Source organism: Lepidochelys kempii, chromosome 9 (assembly GCF_965140265.1).
Source record: "Lepidochelys kempii isolate rLepKem1 chromosome 9, rLepKem1.hap2, whole genome shotgun sequence".
NCBI classification, from domain to species: domain Eukaryota; kingdom Metazoa; phylum Chordata; order Testudines; family Cheloniidae; genus Lepidochelys; species Lepidochelys kempii.
The window spans coordinates 56,227,793-56,245,455 of NC_133264.1; the positions used below are offsets into that span (position 1 = coordinate 56,227,793).

A 17,663-nucleotide genomic window follows, 5' to 3' on the forward strand; every position below is an offset into this window, starting at 1 on the left:
TGCATTTGGATGTTTAAAAGGACGCTGGCGCAGTTTACTGACTCTCTTAGACTTCAGCGAAACCAACATTCCCATTGTTATTACTGCTTGCTGTGCACTCCACAATCTCTCTGAGAGTAAGGGGAAGACGTTTATGGTGGGGTGGGAGGTTGAGGCAAATCATCTGGCCACTGGTTACGCACAGCCAGACACCAGGGCGGTTAGAAGAGCACAGGAGGGCACGGTGCGCATCAGAGAAGCTTTGAAAACCAGTTTCATGACTGGCCAGGCTACAGTGTGAAAGTTCTGTTTGTTTCTCCTTGATGAAACACCGCCCCCCCTTGGTTCACTCTACTTCCCTGTAAGCTGACCACCCTTCTCCTCCCCCCTTTGATCACCTCTTGCAGAGGCAATAAAGTCCTTGTTGGTTCACATTCATGCAGTCTTTATTAATTCATCACACAAATAGGGGAATAACTGCCAAGGTAGCCCAGGAGGGGTGGGGGAGGAGGGAAGGAGAAGGCCACACTGCACTTAAAAACTTAAAAACTTTAAAACTTATTGAATGCCAGCCTTCTGTTGCTTGGGCAATCCTCTGGGGTGGAGTGGCTGGAGGGCCCCCCACCGCATTCTTGGGCGTCTGGGTGAGGAGGCTATGAAACTTGGGGAGGAGGGCGGTTGGTTACACAGGGGCTGTAGCGGTGGTCTGTGCTCCAGCTGCCTTTCCTGCAGCTCAACCATACGCTGGAGCATATTAGTTTGAAACTCCAGCAGCCTCAGCATTGAATCCTGCCTCCTGTCATTACTTTGCCGCCACCTATCATCTTCAGCCCTCTCTTCAGCCCACCACTTACTCTTTTCAGCCCGCCACCTCTCCTCGCATTCATGTTGTGCTTTTCTGCACTCTGACATTGTCTGCCTCCCCGCATTCATCTGTGTTCTGTCAGTGTGGGAGGACAGCATGAGGTCAGAGAACATTTCATCGCGACTGTGTTTTTTTTGCCTTCTAATCTTCGCTAGCCTCTTGGAAGGAGAAGATCCTGTGATCCTTGAAACACATGCAGCTGGTGGAGGAAAAAAAAAAGGGTACAGTGGTATTTAAAAAGACACATTTTATAGAACAATGGGTACACTCTTTCACGGTAAACCTTGCTTTTAACATTACATACATAGCACATGTGCTTTTGTTACAGATCACATTTTGCCTCCTCCCACCGCATGGCTAACTCCTCCCCGTGGCTAACAGCGGGGAACATTTCTGTTCAGCCACAGGCAAACAGCCCAGCAGGAACAGGCACCTCGGAGTGTCCCCTTAAGAAAAGCACCCTATTTCAACCAGGTGACCATGAATGATATTACTCTCGTGAGGATAACACAGAGAGATAAAGAACGGATGTTATTTGAACACCAGCAAACGTACGCTGCAATGCTTTGTTCTGCAATGATTCCTGACTACATGCCACTGGCCTGGCATGGTAAAATGTCCTACCACGGTGGACGGAATAAGGCTGCCCTCCCCAGAAACCTTTTGCAAAGGCTTTGGGAGTACATCCAGGAGAGCTTTATGGAGATGTCCCTTGAGGATTTCCGCTGCATCCCCAGACACATTAACAGACTTTTCCAGTAGCTGTACTGGCCGCGAATGCCAGGGCAAATTAATAATTAAACACGCTTGCTTTTAAACCATGTATACTATTTAAAAAGGTACACTCACCAGAGGTCCCTTCTCTGCCTGGCGGGTCCAGGAGGCAGCCTTGGGTGGGTTCGGGGGGTACTGGCTCCAGGACCAGGGTGAGAAACAGTTCCTGGCTGTCGGGAAATCTGGTTTCTCCACTTGCTTGCTGTGAGCTATCTTCCTCATCCCCAAAACCTGCTTCCGTGTTGCCTCCCACTCCATTGACGGAGTCAAAGCACAGGGTTGGGGTAGTGGTGGCCGAACCCCCTAAAATGGCATGCAGCTCATCATAGAAGCGGCATGTTTGAGGCTCTGACCTGGAGCGGCCGTTTGCCTCTCTGGTTTTCTGGTAGGCTTGCCTCAGCTCCTTAAGTTTCACACTGCACTGCTTCGGGTCCCTGTTATTGGCTCTGTCCTTCATGCCCTGGGAGATTTTAACAAATGTTTTGGCATTTCAAAAACTGGAACAGAGTTCTGATAGCATGGATTCCTCTCTCCATACAGCGATCAGATCCCGTACCTCCTGTTCAGTCCATGCTGGGACTCTGCACGGTCACCTCTGCTGATGAGCTCTGCACTCACCTGCAGCTTGCCACACTGGCCAAACAGAAAATGAGATTCAAAAGTTCGCGGGCCTTTTCCTGTCTACCTGGCCAGTGCATCTGAGTTGAGAGTGCTGTCCAGAGCGGTCACAATGGAGCACTCTGGGATAGCTCCCAGAGGCCAATACCGTTGAATTCCATCCACACTACCCCAAATTCGACCCGGCAAGGCCGATTTCAGCACTAAACCCCTTGTCAGGGGTGGAGTAAAGAAACTGATTTTAAGAGTCCTTTAAGTCGAAAAAAAGGGCTTTGTTGTGCGGACAGGTGCAGGGTTAAATCGATTTAAGGCTGCAAAATTCGACGTCAACTCTTAGTGTAGACCAGGCCTCAGAGTCACAGGGAGCCTCTGACCTCCATCTGGATTTGACTGGCCAGCTTGAGGACACACTTGGAGGCCTTGGGGAAGAAGGGCAGGGTGGCAGCGTATTCCAGGCCAGTTGGGAGGCAGTCTTTGAGGTGAATGCCAGCCTGCTGTCACTGGCTGGTGGCCATTCTGCAGAGGGTTGCAGAAGCCAGGACAAACTACTAGTTTTTACAAAGCCACCAGAGATACAGGGACATTTGCAGCTTTCAGGGACATACTGTCACCCTAAACCTGGAGGACCCTCAGCCCAAGACCACCCCAAAATAAGATTTAGAAGTGATTTTGAGCACCTGAAAAATCCCCCTCCTCGGAAAGCCCAAGGAAGCAGATTTGACCAATTTTGTACTGCCTCTTTTCACAGCAGGGCAAGGAAGCAGAGGGGCCAGAAACACTGCATTCTGACTTTCTTTTTGCAGAGCCCCTGTGGGGACTGATCTCTGAAGAAGGACTGGAAAGGGTGCCACCAAAGCGAAGGGGGTGCTCCTCCCCCTCTGGTCTCTATTGCTTGCTCACAGGTCTGGCTGGAAAGAGCCCTGCAGGAGTCTGTGCTGGGCATCATCTGCATGCAGCACTGAATTGTTGGTAATTAGTAGCTGCATGCATCAAATCTGCTGTCTCTCTCTGCTTAAATCAGTGAAAGCTGGCAGCTCTTACAGCAACACAGCTGAGACTCTTGGATGACATTTCTGGGGACATAATAAATTGGAGGGTTTTTTCTAACTCTGTGCTCCCCTCTTATGAATCCTACAGGCTCATCTGATTCCATAACTCTGTCTCCATGGATATCCTCTCTCTTTCTGCCCCTTTTAGACTGTGTATGCTACTGGTGCTAGTGGATCTGTGACTTCCACTGATAAAGCTAATGAAGTCGGTAAGCTCAAGGTGAATCCTGGCTCAGGCAGCAAGAAGGTTAAAGGAGTCACATGAAACTGTGTCCTGGGGATTCAGTCCGTTGCTGCTTTAGGGACAGAATGGCTGGAGAGATGGCAGCTTTCAGAGAACAGTCATTCATAGACATTGGATCAAGTCCCTATTGTCTAAGCCCATTGGAGCCTTTCCATTGACTTAACTGGACTTTTTCTCACCCACTGGATATTGCAGTTCGTAGTACATAGGTTTCACCCTTGAAACCTGGGCCAGTATCCTCTGTTGGAGTCTTCAGAGTATACTTGTTGCCTGCAGCATAGGTGGGGGAAGGAGAAAAGGCCAAGCATGGGGCCACTGTGTTCTGTTTTATACCCTGTCATAAATATAAAGGGAAGGATAACAACCTTCCTATATACAGTACTATAAAATCTCTCCTGGCCAGAGGCACAAAATCCTTTTACCTGTAAAGGGTTAAGAAGCTCAGGTAACCTGGCTGGCACCTGACCAAAAGGACCAATAAGGGGACAAGATACTTTCAAATCGTGGGAGGGGGGAGGTTTTGTCTGTCTGTTCTGTGTGCTTACCGGAGAGAGATCAAGAAAGCAAGCAATCCAACTCCATTAGCATTAGTAAGTACTAACAAGGAAATGCATTAGTTCACTTTTGTTTTGGCTTGTGATTTTCTCTGTGCTGAGAGGAAGGTATATTCCTGGTTTTCTTTTTGTAACTTTAAAGTTTTTGCCCAGAGAGAAATCCACTGTGTTTTAAATCTGATTGCCCTGTGAGATTAGCTTCCCTTCTAATTGTACAGAGGTGCTTCTTTTACCTTTTTTCTTTCTAATAAAGTTCTGTTTCTTTTAAGAGCCTGATTGAGTTCTCTATTGTCCTAAGACCCAGGGCTTTGGGTCTGTGATCACTTTGTAACCAATTGGTTAAGCTATTATTCTCAAGCCTCCCCAGGAAATGGGGTGTAAGGGCTTGGGGGGATATTTTGGGGGAATAGGAACTCCAAGTGGTTCTTTCCCTGATTCTTTGTTAAATCACTTGGTGGTGGTAGCATACCCTCCAAGGGCAAAGAGTTTGTGCCTTGGGGAAGTTTTACCCTAAGCTGGTAGAAATAAGCTTAGTGGGTCTTTCATGCGGGTCCCCACATCTGTACCCTAGAGTTCAGAGTGGGGAGGGAACCCTGACATACCCTTAGTCCATGTGCTTGGAGAACACAAGTCCAGGCCTGTCTGGTGGGCATTGCTGAGTCCCAAGGTGAAGCAATACCCAGGTGTGTCTCCTGTGAGTGAGTCATTAAATTGTAACACCTCTGCTGGACAATGGTTGGTGATGTCTGTTCAACACCCACCCGGGGGTTGGTTACCTCCAGGGTGGATAAAAATCAATATTTTTTTTTAAAAAAATCAAAAAGATCAGATTTTTTTTTAATTTAAATTGGATTTTTTGATAAAATGCTTTTTGTGGAAAAAACCTATCTAAAGATAGTTTTAATTAAGATACATTGTAGCTCAAAGATATCACGGAATAGGGTTTATAAAGAGAGCAGAGAGAGTGAAAAGTATTTTGGAAAAGTGAAATAGCCCCATGGACTAGTATTGGAGTGAGAGGTGGGTAGGACAGCGCACCTATCTGGAGAGCGGGCATGGATCTGCCAGACAAGGGAAGAGAGGGCACAGATATAGAACTACAGGTTAGGATGTCATCCAGGGATTGCATGGAGATTTTGTGTGAGTTAAATATGGGCAAAGAAACTGAGGAGGAGCCTTGGGGCTAGAACATGTGACCCTTACTCCCTTTGATGTGAGTGGCGGTCACACTGAGTGAGAGCTCACCAGTGAGAGTGGGGGTGGGTAGGTGTGCATAGTTTAACCCTTTATAAGCATTGGTTTCAATGCGATTCATAGAAAATGGGGGAAGGAAAACAATCAGATGCCTCACCCTGGTGCCTCAGCAACATGTTTGCACCTTCCTCCTTTCCCCTTTGAAAGATGGCACCTCTGTTCCTCTGGTTTCCATCCTGTCTGGTTAGTACCTTGCTCTTATTACCTGTGCTCTGAAGGGCACACTCAGCAGCTTGCTGTTCCCAGGTTGGTTCCCTAGCAACTGCAGTTCTTTATGGGAAGCCTTCATCAATCATTTAGACCCCAGGTAGAACAATCAAGTGAAAGAGTCTTTTAGTTTTCTTTCCCTCTTCCATTTGAAGAGCACATTGTTACAGGCAACATTAGTTTCCTGAACAGTCTGGGTGAAGACAGACCACGTCTTTCTACTCTGGAGCAATGAAAGGAATGTAGGTGTTCATTTGCAATAGCGATTTTATGTAGCAGATCACAGATGTACTTTGGCCTGGTGGAAGTTTAAGGTTTTCAGTAGGGCGAATTGGCCCAATGCCTGCTGGCTAAAATAGATGAACACATGAACTCGTGGAGCAGGTCCTCAAGAAATCAATTTTGAAGCACTTGGAGGAGAGGAAGGTGATCAGGAACAATCAACATGGATTCACCAAGGGCAAGTGATGCCTGATCAACCTGATTGCCTTCTAGGATGAGATAACTGGCCCTGTGAATATGGGGAAAGTGGTGGATGTGATATATTTGACTTTAACAAAACATTTGCTACGGACTCCCACAGTATTCTTGCCAGCAAGTTAAAGTACTATGGATTGGAATATCAAGCGGAGTACCCTAGCGATCTGTCCTGGGACTGCTTTTGTTCAACATCTTCATTAATGATCTGGATGATGGGATGGATTGCATCCTCAGCAAGTTTGCGGATGACACTAAGCTGGGGGGAGAGGTGGACATGCTGCAGGGTAGGGATAGGGTCCAGAGTGACCTTGTCATAAATATAAAGGGAAGGGTAAACACCTTTAAAATCTCTCCTGGCCAGAGGAAAAATCCTTTCACCTGTAAAGGGTTAAGAAGCTAGGATAACCTCTCTGGCACCTGACCAAAATGACCAATGAGGAGACAAGATACTTTCAAAAGCTGGGGGGCGGGAAAAACAAAGCCTCTCTCTCTGTCTGTGTGATGCTTTTGCCGGGGACAGAACAGGAATGGAGTCTTAGAATTTAGTAAATAATCTAGCTAGGTATGCGTTGGATTCTGTTGGTTTAAATGGCTGAGAAAATAAGCTGTGCTGAATAGAATGGATATTCCTGTCTTTGTATCTTTTTGTAACTTAAGGTTTTGTCTAGAGGGATTCTCTATGTTTTGAATCTAATTACCCTGTAAGGTATTTACCATCCTGATTTTACAGAGGTGATTCTTTTTACTTCTATTAAAATTTTTCTTTTAAGAAACTGAATGTTTTTTCATTGTTCTTAAGATCCAAGGTTTTGGGTCTGCGGTCACTTACCAAATTGGTGAGGATTTTTATCAGACCTTCCCCAGGAAGTGGGATGCAAGGTTTTGGGGAGGATTTTGGGGGGTAAGATGTTTCCAGATGGCTCTTTCCCAATAATAAACCCGGTTAGACGTTTGGTGGTGGCAGCGAAAGTCCAAGGGCAACAGGTAAAATAGTTTGTACCTTGGGGAAGTTTTAACCTAAGCTAGTAAAAGTAAGCTTAGGAGGTTTTCATGCAGGTCCCCACATCTGTACCCTAGAGTTCAGAGTGGGGAAGGAACCTTGACAGACCTAAACAAATTGGAGGATTGGTTTAAAAGAAATCTGATGAGGTTGAACAAGGACAAGTGCAGAGTCCTGCACTCAGAACGAAAGAATCCCAGGCACTGCTACAGGCTGGGGACCGACTGGCTAAGTGTCAGTTCTGCAGAAAAGAACCTGGGGATTATAGTGGACGAGAAGCTGGAGATGAGTCAACAATGTGCTCTTGTTGCCAAGAAGGCTAACGGCATGTTGGGCTGCATTAGTAGGAGCATTGCCAGCAGATCAAGGGAAGTCCCCTCTATTCCCCTCTATTGGGCACTTGTGAGGCCACATCTGGAGTCCAGTTTTGCATCCAGTTTTGGGCCCCCCACTACAGAAAGTATGGGGCAAATTGGAAAGAGTTCAGTGGAGAGCAACAAAAATGATTAGGGGGCTGGGGCACATGACTTATGAGGAGAGGCTGAGAGAACTGGGGTTATTTAGTCTGCAGAAGAGAGGAGTGAGGGGGGATTTGATAGCAGCTTTTAACTATCTGAAGGGTGGGGGGGATTCCAAAGAGGATGGAGCTTGGCTGTTCCCAGTGGTGGCAGATGACAGAACAAGGAGCAATGGTCTCAAGTTGCAGTGGTGGAGGTGGAGGTTGGATATTAGGAAAAACTATTTCACTAGGAGGGTGGTAAAGCTCTAGAATGGGTTACCTAGGAAAGTGGTGGAATCTCCATCCTTAGAGGTTTTTAGGGCCTGGCTTGACAAAGCCCTGGCTGGGATGATTTAGTTGGGGTTGAGCAGTGGGTTGGACTAGATGGCCTCCTGAGGTCTCTTCCAACCCTAATCTTCTATGATACTGACACCTGGATAAGTAATAGTAGGCACTGCCAGCCTGTAGACATTGGGCTTGATTTACAAAGGAGGCTAAGGTAGTTAGGTGTGCAGATCCATGGGAATTGGTCACCTAACTCCCTGTGAATATCTTCTTTGAAAATCCCAGCCTAAAGTCTGATCCTGGAAGCACTCAACATGCACAACCCCTGTTGGGTGTCAGATACACATCCCAGAACAGGGCTTAAAATTACACTTGTCTTGGTTAATGTGTGAAGTCAGTGGGAGTCCTGGGCATTGAGTGCTTCTCCAGATCAGACTAATAGTGTGCTGTGTGATTTCACTGCTAGAGACCAGGCAGGAGGTGAGGCACAAGGTCAAGAATATGGGCACCACAGGATGTGCTGCTAGCTGCCTGTCTTCCGTGTGCAGGGGACATGGCCACCCAAACTGAATAGCTAGTGGTCTAAATACGGGGCACTTTGGAATGATCTCAGTGATTATTGGATTCCAAGGGCGATGGCGAGTGGGTGAAGGACAGATACACTGTTGGCATTAGCCAGTGGGTTTTCAGTGTGGTGTCACCTTTGTGGTGGTTTGCCATGGGGCAGGCTGTTGCTGGAGCTCAAGAATTGGGGAGCAGGGTGCAAGGAGGTGTTCTGATCAAGGAGTTAGCTGCAGTGTGTCTGGAACACAGGCCTGTTGCTTGTGGGGTGCTGGCTGGCTGAACTGGAGCAAGGTGACTGTGCAGAGGTGTCCCTCTTCCCGCCTCTGCAACAACCTGGGGCAGCTGCTAGGTCTGTGCTCTGGCTAGGAACGACTCCCTGCAATTCCCCTGGGACTCCGGCGCAGCACCTGTGCTCCCCCTTCAATGCTCCTGGGGGTGCCATGGGCACAATCCAGCCTCCTCTGCATTGCCCATTCTCCCCGTCTTTATCAGGGCTGTCGTCACCGCTTTCCTTTGTGGCTCTTTGTGTAGCATGCGTACCCTCCTTCTCCTCCCTGTCCTTTTGCTCTGTGATCCGATGAGCCAACCCTCTCTAAAACAATGAAGCCAGCTGAACCCCTCTGATTCTTTTGGCACACAAGCTGCCTGTATCTCCTACTCTGTGCTGGCGGCTTCTTCTGGGAGGTCATTTGAAAGTCACCTGAACTTGCTGAGTAACTGATCTTGTGGTCGTTTCGCACATGCTCGCTGCTGACGTGTCTCTCCGAGCTCATGTGATTCTTTATATCTAATAGACGTTGTGGGGAGGGGGGATGGAAAAAGAAATGATGCATTTTCTGATTTCCATGGAAAAGTCCTTTTCAGGCGCGGGAGGGGGAGGGGAAGGTGGATTCCTTTTTTTCCTGCAGTTCAACACAATTGTGTTAATCTCACGGGGCCCTGCTAGTGGTGGCAGTAGGAGAGCTCAGCTATGGAGTCCCATGACGATCCATCCTCTCCCCTGCCCAGTTCAGCCTCTCTAGGTAGCCCCTAGGGGAGAGTGGGAGTCAGCGTGGACTAAACTGCCAGCAGGGCATCCCCCCTGCATCAGACACTGACATCACCATTGCCCAGGGGTCTGCCTGAGCTCAGCAGGTGGCTGAAGCCGAAGCGTGGGCTGACTGAGGGGGGAGCACTTTTAAACACCCCGCTCCCCCCATAACCACTAAGTCAGTCTGTGGCCTGGGTATCCACCTGGATTCATCTTTGCTTCTGGATGCCACAGCGGCAAAATCCAACCTACCCTAGCTGCAGCTGACAGGGAGACTTCTGCCTCCTCCTCCTGCCAGATGCAGAGCTGGCCTTGGTGATCCATGCAGTCACACCTTTTGAGCCTGGTGACTGGGGTCCTCCATGCCTAGGTATGCAATGGCTGACCTCAGAATAACTGCAGCCAGTTGGGAACACAGCCACGTGTGTACTCAGTGACGCAGGCTTTGCTCAAGGACTCCACCACCCTCTCTGCAATGGTTTGCCACTAAATAGCAAGTCAAACTCCTCTTGAGAGCCCTCCATGACCCTGGGCAAAGTGGCTTGGGGGACTGCCCCACCCTGTGTAATGATGACCCTCCATGACAGCCTCCCTCTGTCCAGCCAATAGCCCTGCCAGTCTCCAGAGGGAAATCCCACGGGCACACACAGCAGGCCTTTCTCAGGGGCAGGCCAGGAATCTCCATGTGGCTATGAAGCTCACTTCCCAGAGAGATCAGGATGGCCATGGATCATGCTGACTTTGGAGCTATCTGTAACACGTACTTCAACCAGCATTCCCACAGCATCATTAGATAAAGGCCAGCCCCTGTTGTTGGGGGCAGGGTGGGGGAGAGCGATTCCTTGATCTTTGTGCTGGCTCAGGAGGCGCTTGGATGCCATGGTGATGCAAACCATGGAAATGTCTGAGTAGTCCTGGAGTAGTCTGGAGTAGTCGCCTGATGTTAGCGGGACAGCGTGTGTGAGTAAAGCAGCATCATCTGGCACGGACTGTGTTAGTGCCCACTCCCTCGGGGTGCATGCCGGGTGAAGGTAGGAAGGTGAACAGCCTGACCTGGATTTCGGTGCCTTCCTGCAGTTCACGATGGGGACAGTCCCAGGGAGGAAAGTGTCAATAGTCCTTTGGTCCCCTCGCTGGTTGTTTGGAAGCTGGAAGGGGCCCCTACGGCTGCTGGAGCTGGGACGCCCTGCTAGCTGCATCGAAGTGATGTGCAGGAGTGATCATAGCACTGGTGACACACATGATGGGTAGGACAGGTTACTGGGCTGTGGGAAGCCAGAACCGGGCAGGAAGGCTGAGAAGGTGATGAGTCGTGGCCACTGCATGGTGTGCAGGGAAGGATGGCTGGTTTACATTGAGGATGGTATGTGATTTACTGTCCCTGGCAGACAGATGACTCAGCAGAGCTGGCTCCATGGCTGTCCCTGGTGATGGATACATCCCCCACTCTGCCTTTCCTATCGGTTAATGAAGTTTAACAGCTTGGGGGTCACATCCAGGTCTGGGGTGAACAGCTCCCCCCCGGGCTGAGAGCAGGGAGCGGTATTCATAAGATACTAAGGTCAGAAGGGACCATTATGATCATCTAGTCCGACCTCCTGCACAACGCAAGCCACAGAATCTCACCCACCCACTCCTGCGAAAAACCTCTCACCTATGTCTGAGCTATTGAAGTCCTCAAATCATGGTTTAAAGACTTCAAGGAGCAGAGAATCCTCCAGCAAGTGACCCGTGGCCCATGCTACAGAGGAAGGCGAAAAATCCCCAGGGCCTCTTCCAATCTGCCCTGGAGGAAAATTCTCACTGCTGCCTCGGAGGTTCCAGCAGGAAAGGGCAGGGCAGCCTCAAAGCTCAGTCTGTAGTGGCTGATGGCAAAGGGTTAAAGGTGGGCTCCTATCCTTTCACTGTAGGCATCTGAGGAGCCCAGATCACACCAGTGTCCTTTAGACTTCTCCATGCTGCTGCGACCATAGTGCTCCACCCACCCACCCAGGAGCCATGGGGTTGTTTTCTTGCTCCATTGGCTGGCAGGGGCATGTGGGAGGGAATGCTCTGCAGCAGCATGCCCAGTACCAGTGGCGCAGCTGATGTTTGCATTGCTCTGCAGCCACAGCTCCGGCCAGCTCATAAGCAGTTGTTACGGACTCTGGAGGCAGTTCTAGTCAGCCAGGTGGCTGCTGTGATCTGCAGGCCTTTGTGCAGTACAAGATGAATAAAGGGTTTGGGCGTATTTGGAGGGACCAGGCTACATGGGCTCTTTGTGGCATTTCTGGGCTGCCTGTTGGAAATTCACAGCAGGAGGCAGTATTTGTATTTCCATGCATCTGCAGCCCAGTATATGCCAGTACTTTCCCCGGTCCAACTGGCAGGGTGTGGACATCCTGCACGGGAGTTGCATCAGACTGCTTATGGAGGTCTGGCTCTAGCCAGTCCCCACCCCCTCTTCTCAGCCACAGCTTCAGGGAAAGATCCCATACCTGCTGGAGATGCAGATACCACCTTCTAAGCCTTTGCTAAGTGAAGCCATTACCTATTAATAAACCTTGTCCTGAGCAGGACTCCTGGTTGAAATGATGCCCCATTACTGGATTATATATGATTACCTCATTATTTCCCTACTATCAAAATAAATCCCAGCTCTTCCCAGCCCCAGTCTTATTGCACTTGAAACAAACTAGACAGCCAAGAACACCCAGGCATTTTCTCCTTGTGACTCAGCAGCCTCTATTGCCTCCCTTCTGAATGCCTACCTTGGAAAAGAGGCAAGCATGTAATGTAGTCTAGTTGGATGAAGACTGGGCTGTCTATTTGCCTGCCTTTCCCCTGCATCTCACTCCTTGCTAGTAGAGACCATCTGTAGGGGGAAAGGTGGTCCAGTTTCCATGCCCGTTCAGTGCCTGCCCCCTCTGCGGAGAGTGCCAACAAGGGATTTGATGGCAGTTTTGTCGTGTGGACACTGAGAACTGGACTGAGACCATCAACTCTTTTAACCACACCCAGCCATCAGATGGCAGCAGCAGCCTTCCAATGCTGGTGTAAGCCAGTGATCTAGAGGTGAGCAAGATCCATCTCCGTGACCTGCTGTGCTGTTCATTTCCAGTTCTTTATGGCAGGTGTCTTCAGGAAGGTTTGATTGCTAATGAGGGTGGCCAAATGCTGACGGCTCGTTCTACAGCATGTTTGTATCTATCTGTTTCTTTCTAGCCATCGTTAACCCAAAGCAGCCCAAAGAGATGCCCAAAAGCTTCAGCTTTGACTATTCCTATTGGTCTCACACCACGGTAAGTGGAAACCTGCTGTTCCAGGTGGATTTCCCTGCCCTGAGGCCCTCTTGCAATGGGGAGTTTGTTAAAAAGCTGGGGTTAGATGGGATGGAGTGATCCAAAGGTTTTGATATAAGGACTAGACGAGCTGCCAGCTGTGGAAGAGGGGGGCAGTCTGCTTGACCATTATGCTTTTGGGTTCACCTCCTTATGAGATGACTCAGCTGATCTGGTCCCAAATCAACCACTGGGTGGCGCACCAGAGCTGGTCGCCCTTTTCATGCATTCCCCCTTCCAGCCACTGTGAAAGAACCCAAGCCATGGGTTTGCAAACAGGTCCAAGGGCAGGGACACAAGCCCTTTCATTATGGCTAGATGGGAGCAGGTTCCCAGAACTATGGGTAGCAGCAACATCCTGATACTGTTTTCTGTTGTGACCCAGGTCACATGGTGGAAAAGGTCGAGAACTGCTGATCTAAGCAAAAAACAAACGAAAAATGATCTGTGGTAATCCCATGACAATGTAGCCCAGCCACACAGCTGGGGCCAAGGGAATGCAGTGAAAAGTCCTGTGCTATGAATACATTCACTAATTATTCTTCAGCTGTGTTTGTGCCCTTTGTGCACCTGCTTTCCACAATCGCTTTAGCCAAGGAGTTCACTGGCAAGGGTATTCACTAGTGGCTGAAAGCTCATTTTTTATTGGCTGTCTAGGAGCATTGCTTCCAGGAAATTGGCATCTATCCATTCCATTCCTCCACTCAGAGAGCAGAAACACGGTGACCAATCACAACATGAAGTAGGAATATAGGTGACCCATCCCAGCTTGAATTTTCATTACTTGCAACAAAAATGCTCCCAAACAATCTACAGGTTGAAAGTAATTCATGTCAAGTGTTTCAGTAATTCCACATAACAGACCAACCTGAGACATAGTAACAGTCTGCTTCCAGATGATTCACACACAACTAGCTGTGAAATCTGACTAGGTGTTGTCAATTATTTGCCCAGCTTTGTTCCTGGCTCCTCTGTGTCCCCTGTGCTCAGTGGGCACTAAAGAGCCTCAAATGTGTTCACTCCTTCCAGCCTTGTCGCTGTCATGGGTTGTACTGGAGATAGAAACCAGATAGCATTTCTGAGAAAACTTTTTACCAGGACCCATCAGCTGGAGCCAAGTCCCTTATTTAACAATCTATTTCAGTTTCAATCATCTAACTCAGAAAAGGCTCGAGGCACCCAAGGCATAGGTACCAGTGCAATCCAACCCAACACAGCTAGTCAAGCAGCAGCTTCCCTCAGCAGTGCAATTTCCATTTCCCCCACCTTAAACTCCCAAATACAAATCTTACCCCTTCCCAAATGCCTGCCTGTCACTCGCTGCCAAACTGGCGCCTCCCCCAGTCACTTTAGGGATGAGCTCAAGGCCAACACTCTTGTCTGCCTTCTGCACCCTGTCACTCCTTCTCCACAGTCCACCTGCAACTCCTCTGGAACCACAGCATCCACTTCATGGCTCAGCCCTCTTGCCATGTCACTATCTATGTTCCCCCCTTCCAGGGGAGGTTTAGCTCCTCAATTGTCCTGCCCCTTCCCCGGTGGTGAGTGGTAGGGGGGACCCGGGCCCACTGCTCCAGGTCCCAGCCTAGGGACCCTCTGAACTTCAGTCACTTACTGCATTCCTTTGCCTCTGCTATCGCTGCATTTCCTTGGGCCACTTCCCCATGGCCACAGACCTTTCTAGCCTCAGCAGCCTGCCAGAGCTCCTTCTCTTCTCCCTGGGTTCCTACCTGCACTGCTCTGTCCAGGATACTATTAGGTTATAGCCTATTCCAGACACCCTCCTCAAGCTTCAGGGAGCTACTGAGCCCTGCTCTGCCCTGAGGCTCTTTTTGTAGGGGCCTGCTGGGCCCTAATTGGCTGCTCCTCACAGCCACTTTCCCGTTAGCTGCTTTTCACACAGCCTCCCTAGGGCTCTATTACTGGCCAGTGTGGGGTGGATGCCCCATAACACTGCCCAAAAAGATGGGGCTTTGCACTGTGCCCAGGCTCTTTGAGAGCCAGAGAGGTCTGAATGGGAAAGTCTAGGGGTTCTTGTGGAGAATGCCTGCTGGCAGCTCCCTCTCTGAGGTAGCCCAGAGCTGGGCAGCTTTTCAGATCCTCAGACAGGTGTGTCACAATTTTAGGGAGGTGGAGTCTTGTCCAGCAATTCCCTAAGAGCGTCAGAACAGCCCCTTCGTCCCCATTCACATTATTTGTACCTTGATCAGGAAGCCAAGAGCTCTCAGTGTCAGCATTGGAGTGCCAGCAAGGGACTGGTGCTGAGAGGTTTTCCTTGGTGGCCCTACACCGTGGAAGTTAAAGGATTCCCTCCCCAGTTGATGAAACATTGCCAGGGATGCCCCAGTGTGTGTCTGGTCTTGATACATGAGTGACTCAGCAACAAGTAGTATGAGAAAATAATGTACGCTCTGATTCTCCTCTGACTTGCACTAGGGTGGGACAGGAGTAACTTTGGGGTGAATGGAATTGCACCCAGGTAAAACCAGTGCAAATGAGAGAAAATGAGGCCCAGATGTTTCCCATTTTTCTTGTTTTCTTTCCTTCCACTTTCTCTTTCACACCTTCCCTCTCTTCTGACCTCTGTCTCTGGTTTCTCCTCCCCGCAGCCCGAAGACATCAATTATGCATCTCAGAAGCAGGTGTACCAGGACATCGGGGAGGAAATGTTGCAGCATGCCTTCGAGGGCTATAACGTCTGTATCTTTGCCTATGGGCAGACAGGTGCTGGCAAATCCTACACCATGATGGGGAGGCAGGAGAAGGATCAGCAAGGCATCATCCCGCAGGTAACAGAGGCTATCACCATGCCGGGGAGAGCACGCTGCTGGCTGTGAACAAAAAGTACCCATAGCTGGGGCGGGGCAGGGCGGGAAGGAGAAGGAGGCTGCTGGGGAGTGGAGGGCAGGGTGGATGAATGGTTCTCATGGTGTGAAAGGCTGTTGCCCCCTGCATGTGGGGCACTGATAGCTGCTGAGTGCCAGTAAGGAGACAAGGAGCAGTTACTGGCCGGGAGAGGGCAGGGTGATGGCAGCAAGGACTGAGGAGTGAACATGGCTGTGGCACCAGCGAGCACAGGAGCTACCAACTAGATGGGAAACTGACACAGAACTGGCTGCCTGGAACTTGACAAAGGGCAGGGCTGGGAGGAAGAATGGCTCCTGTTCTCCTGGATTCTCTGCCGCTCAGGGCAGCTGGAAAGTTACAGATGGGAGGGGATGTGAAGCAAGGAGCCCAGGATGGGAATCAATGCAGAGGGCACGAGCTGCTTGGAGGCCACCAAACATCTGGGGAGTCACCTTTAGGGCTCCTGGAAAGGGTCAGGGCAGAGCAAGGGAGATCCCAGACCTGCCATGAATGGGAAGGGGGCAGTAAAAGCATCAGTCCACAGAACCTAGAGGTGAGGCAGGTGGAGGCTCTAAGCAGAGATGCCTGAGTGGCTGGGAAACTTTTGGGCTGAATGACTGAGTCATACAGTAACTCCTCAGTTAAAGTCGTCCTGGTTAACATTGTTTCGTTGTTACGTTGCTGATCAATTAGAGAACATGCTTGTTTAAAATTGTGCAATGCTCCCTTATAAAGTCATTTGGCAGCCACCTGCCTTGTCCACTGCTTGCAGGAAGAGCAGCCCGTTGGAGCTAGCTGGTGGGAGCTTGGAACCAGGGTGTACCAGCAGCCCCACATTAGTTCCCCGTTCCCCTAAGTTCCCTGTGTGGTAGCTGCCCAGCAGGCTGTCAATTGCTGGGAGTTCAGCTGTCCTCCCTGCACTGCCATGTGCTGCTCCTGCCTGCCCTCTGCCTTGGAGCTGCTCCCCGGTGCCTCCTGCGTGCTGTGCAGGGTGGGAGTAGAGGGGGGGCTAATGTCAGGGTGTCCCTCTCCCCCCTGCTTCTGCACTCCGCTTGCTTCATTTCCATAGAGTGGGGGGGAACGACACGACAGGGCTCAGGATGGAGGGGAGCTTCCTGGCAGCAGCTTCTGTCTCAACTTGCTGATCTACTTAAAAAGGCACTGTACTTAGAGTGGGGTCAGTATACTTAAAGGGGCAATGCGCATCTCTATCTCTCTCACACACGGTGTGTGTCTCTGTCTCTGTCTGCCATGCTGTCTCCCCTCCCTCCATTCGTGCTGCCTTGTAGAGTATGAGGCTACATTAACAACAATGGGTTAACCCTTGAGTGCTCAGCTGATTGCTAGTTCATCATTTAGCAGTAAGGCATTCCCTGGGAAATATCCCACCATCTGACTTCACCACCTCAACCAAGCTTCACAATCATCATCACTGTGTATCTGGTGAAAAAAATTTCCCTGGAACCTAACCCCCACTATTTACATTAATTCTTATGAGGAAATTGGATTCGCTTAACATCGTTTTGCTTAAAGTCACATTTTTCAGGAACATAACTACAATGTTAATCGAGGAGTTACTGTACTGTGTCCTTATATACATCTGTCCAGCCCTGCGAGAGCCAATGGCTGTGAGCGAGTGCCGGCTTTGGCCGGACTGATCCCTGCTGTGACTCCATGCAAGGCAGGGGAGTTCTCCCACACATTAACCTGGCCACGAAGGTCTGATTCATCCCTGAGCTGAAGCAGTTTAAATGCACAGTCCTGGTAGTGCCTTTGGCTGTGCCACTTACTCTACATGTCGCTCAGAGTCACTCAGAATAGTTGTGAGTGAGCACAGAGAACAGGCTCCCCTCCTGCCTGCCTGCCTGCCTTTCTGCTGCTGCCATTTCTGAAGTACAAGGAAGAATCCTTGTTTCCCTGGTGCCCCCCGCCCCCATGGCTCTGACTGCATTATGGAGCATGTAAGAAGCCATGTCTCCTTCTCTCCTTGTCTGCTGCAGCTGTGCGAGGACCTCTTCTCCCGAATCAACGACACCACGAATGACAACATGTCCTATTCTGTGGAGGTACGGAGCCCTTCCCGCTGACAGCGGG

At 49.9% G+C, this 17,663-nt stretch overlaps 1 protein-coding gene across 16 annotated transcripts in view; it reads left to right on the top strand.

Moving 5' to 3' along the window:
* Positions 1 to 17,663, top strand: part of KIF1A (kinesin family member 1A) — a 222,334-nt gene that overhangs the window by 67,374 nt on the left and 137,297 nt on the right. For 15 of the 16 annotated variants that reach the window (XM_073360490.1, XM_073360493.1, XM_073360491.1 and 12 more), the window contains exons 3-5: positions 12,607 to 12,683; positions 15,332 to 15,511; positions 17,570 to 17,635. In XM_073360490.1, coding sequence (XP_073216591.1) covers positions 12,607 to 12,683; positions 15,332 to 15,511; positions 17,570 to 17,635 — 323 coding nt within the window. The remainder of the gene's footprint in view (positions 1 to 12,606; positions 12,684 to 15,331; positions 15,512 to 17,569; positions 17,636 to 17,663) is intronic. The other variant, XM_073360504.1, reaches the window with a different exon arrangement.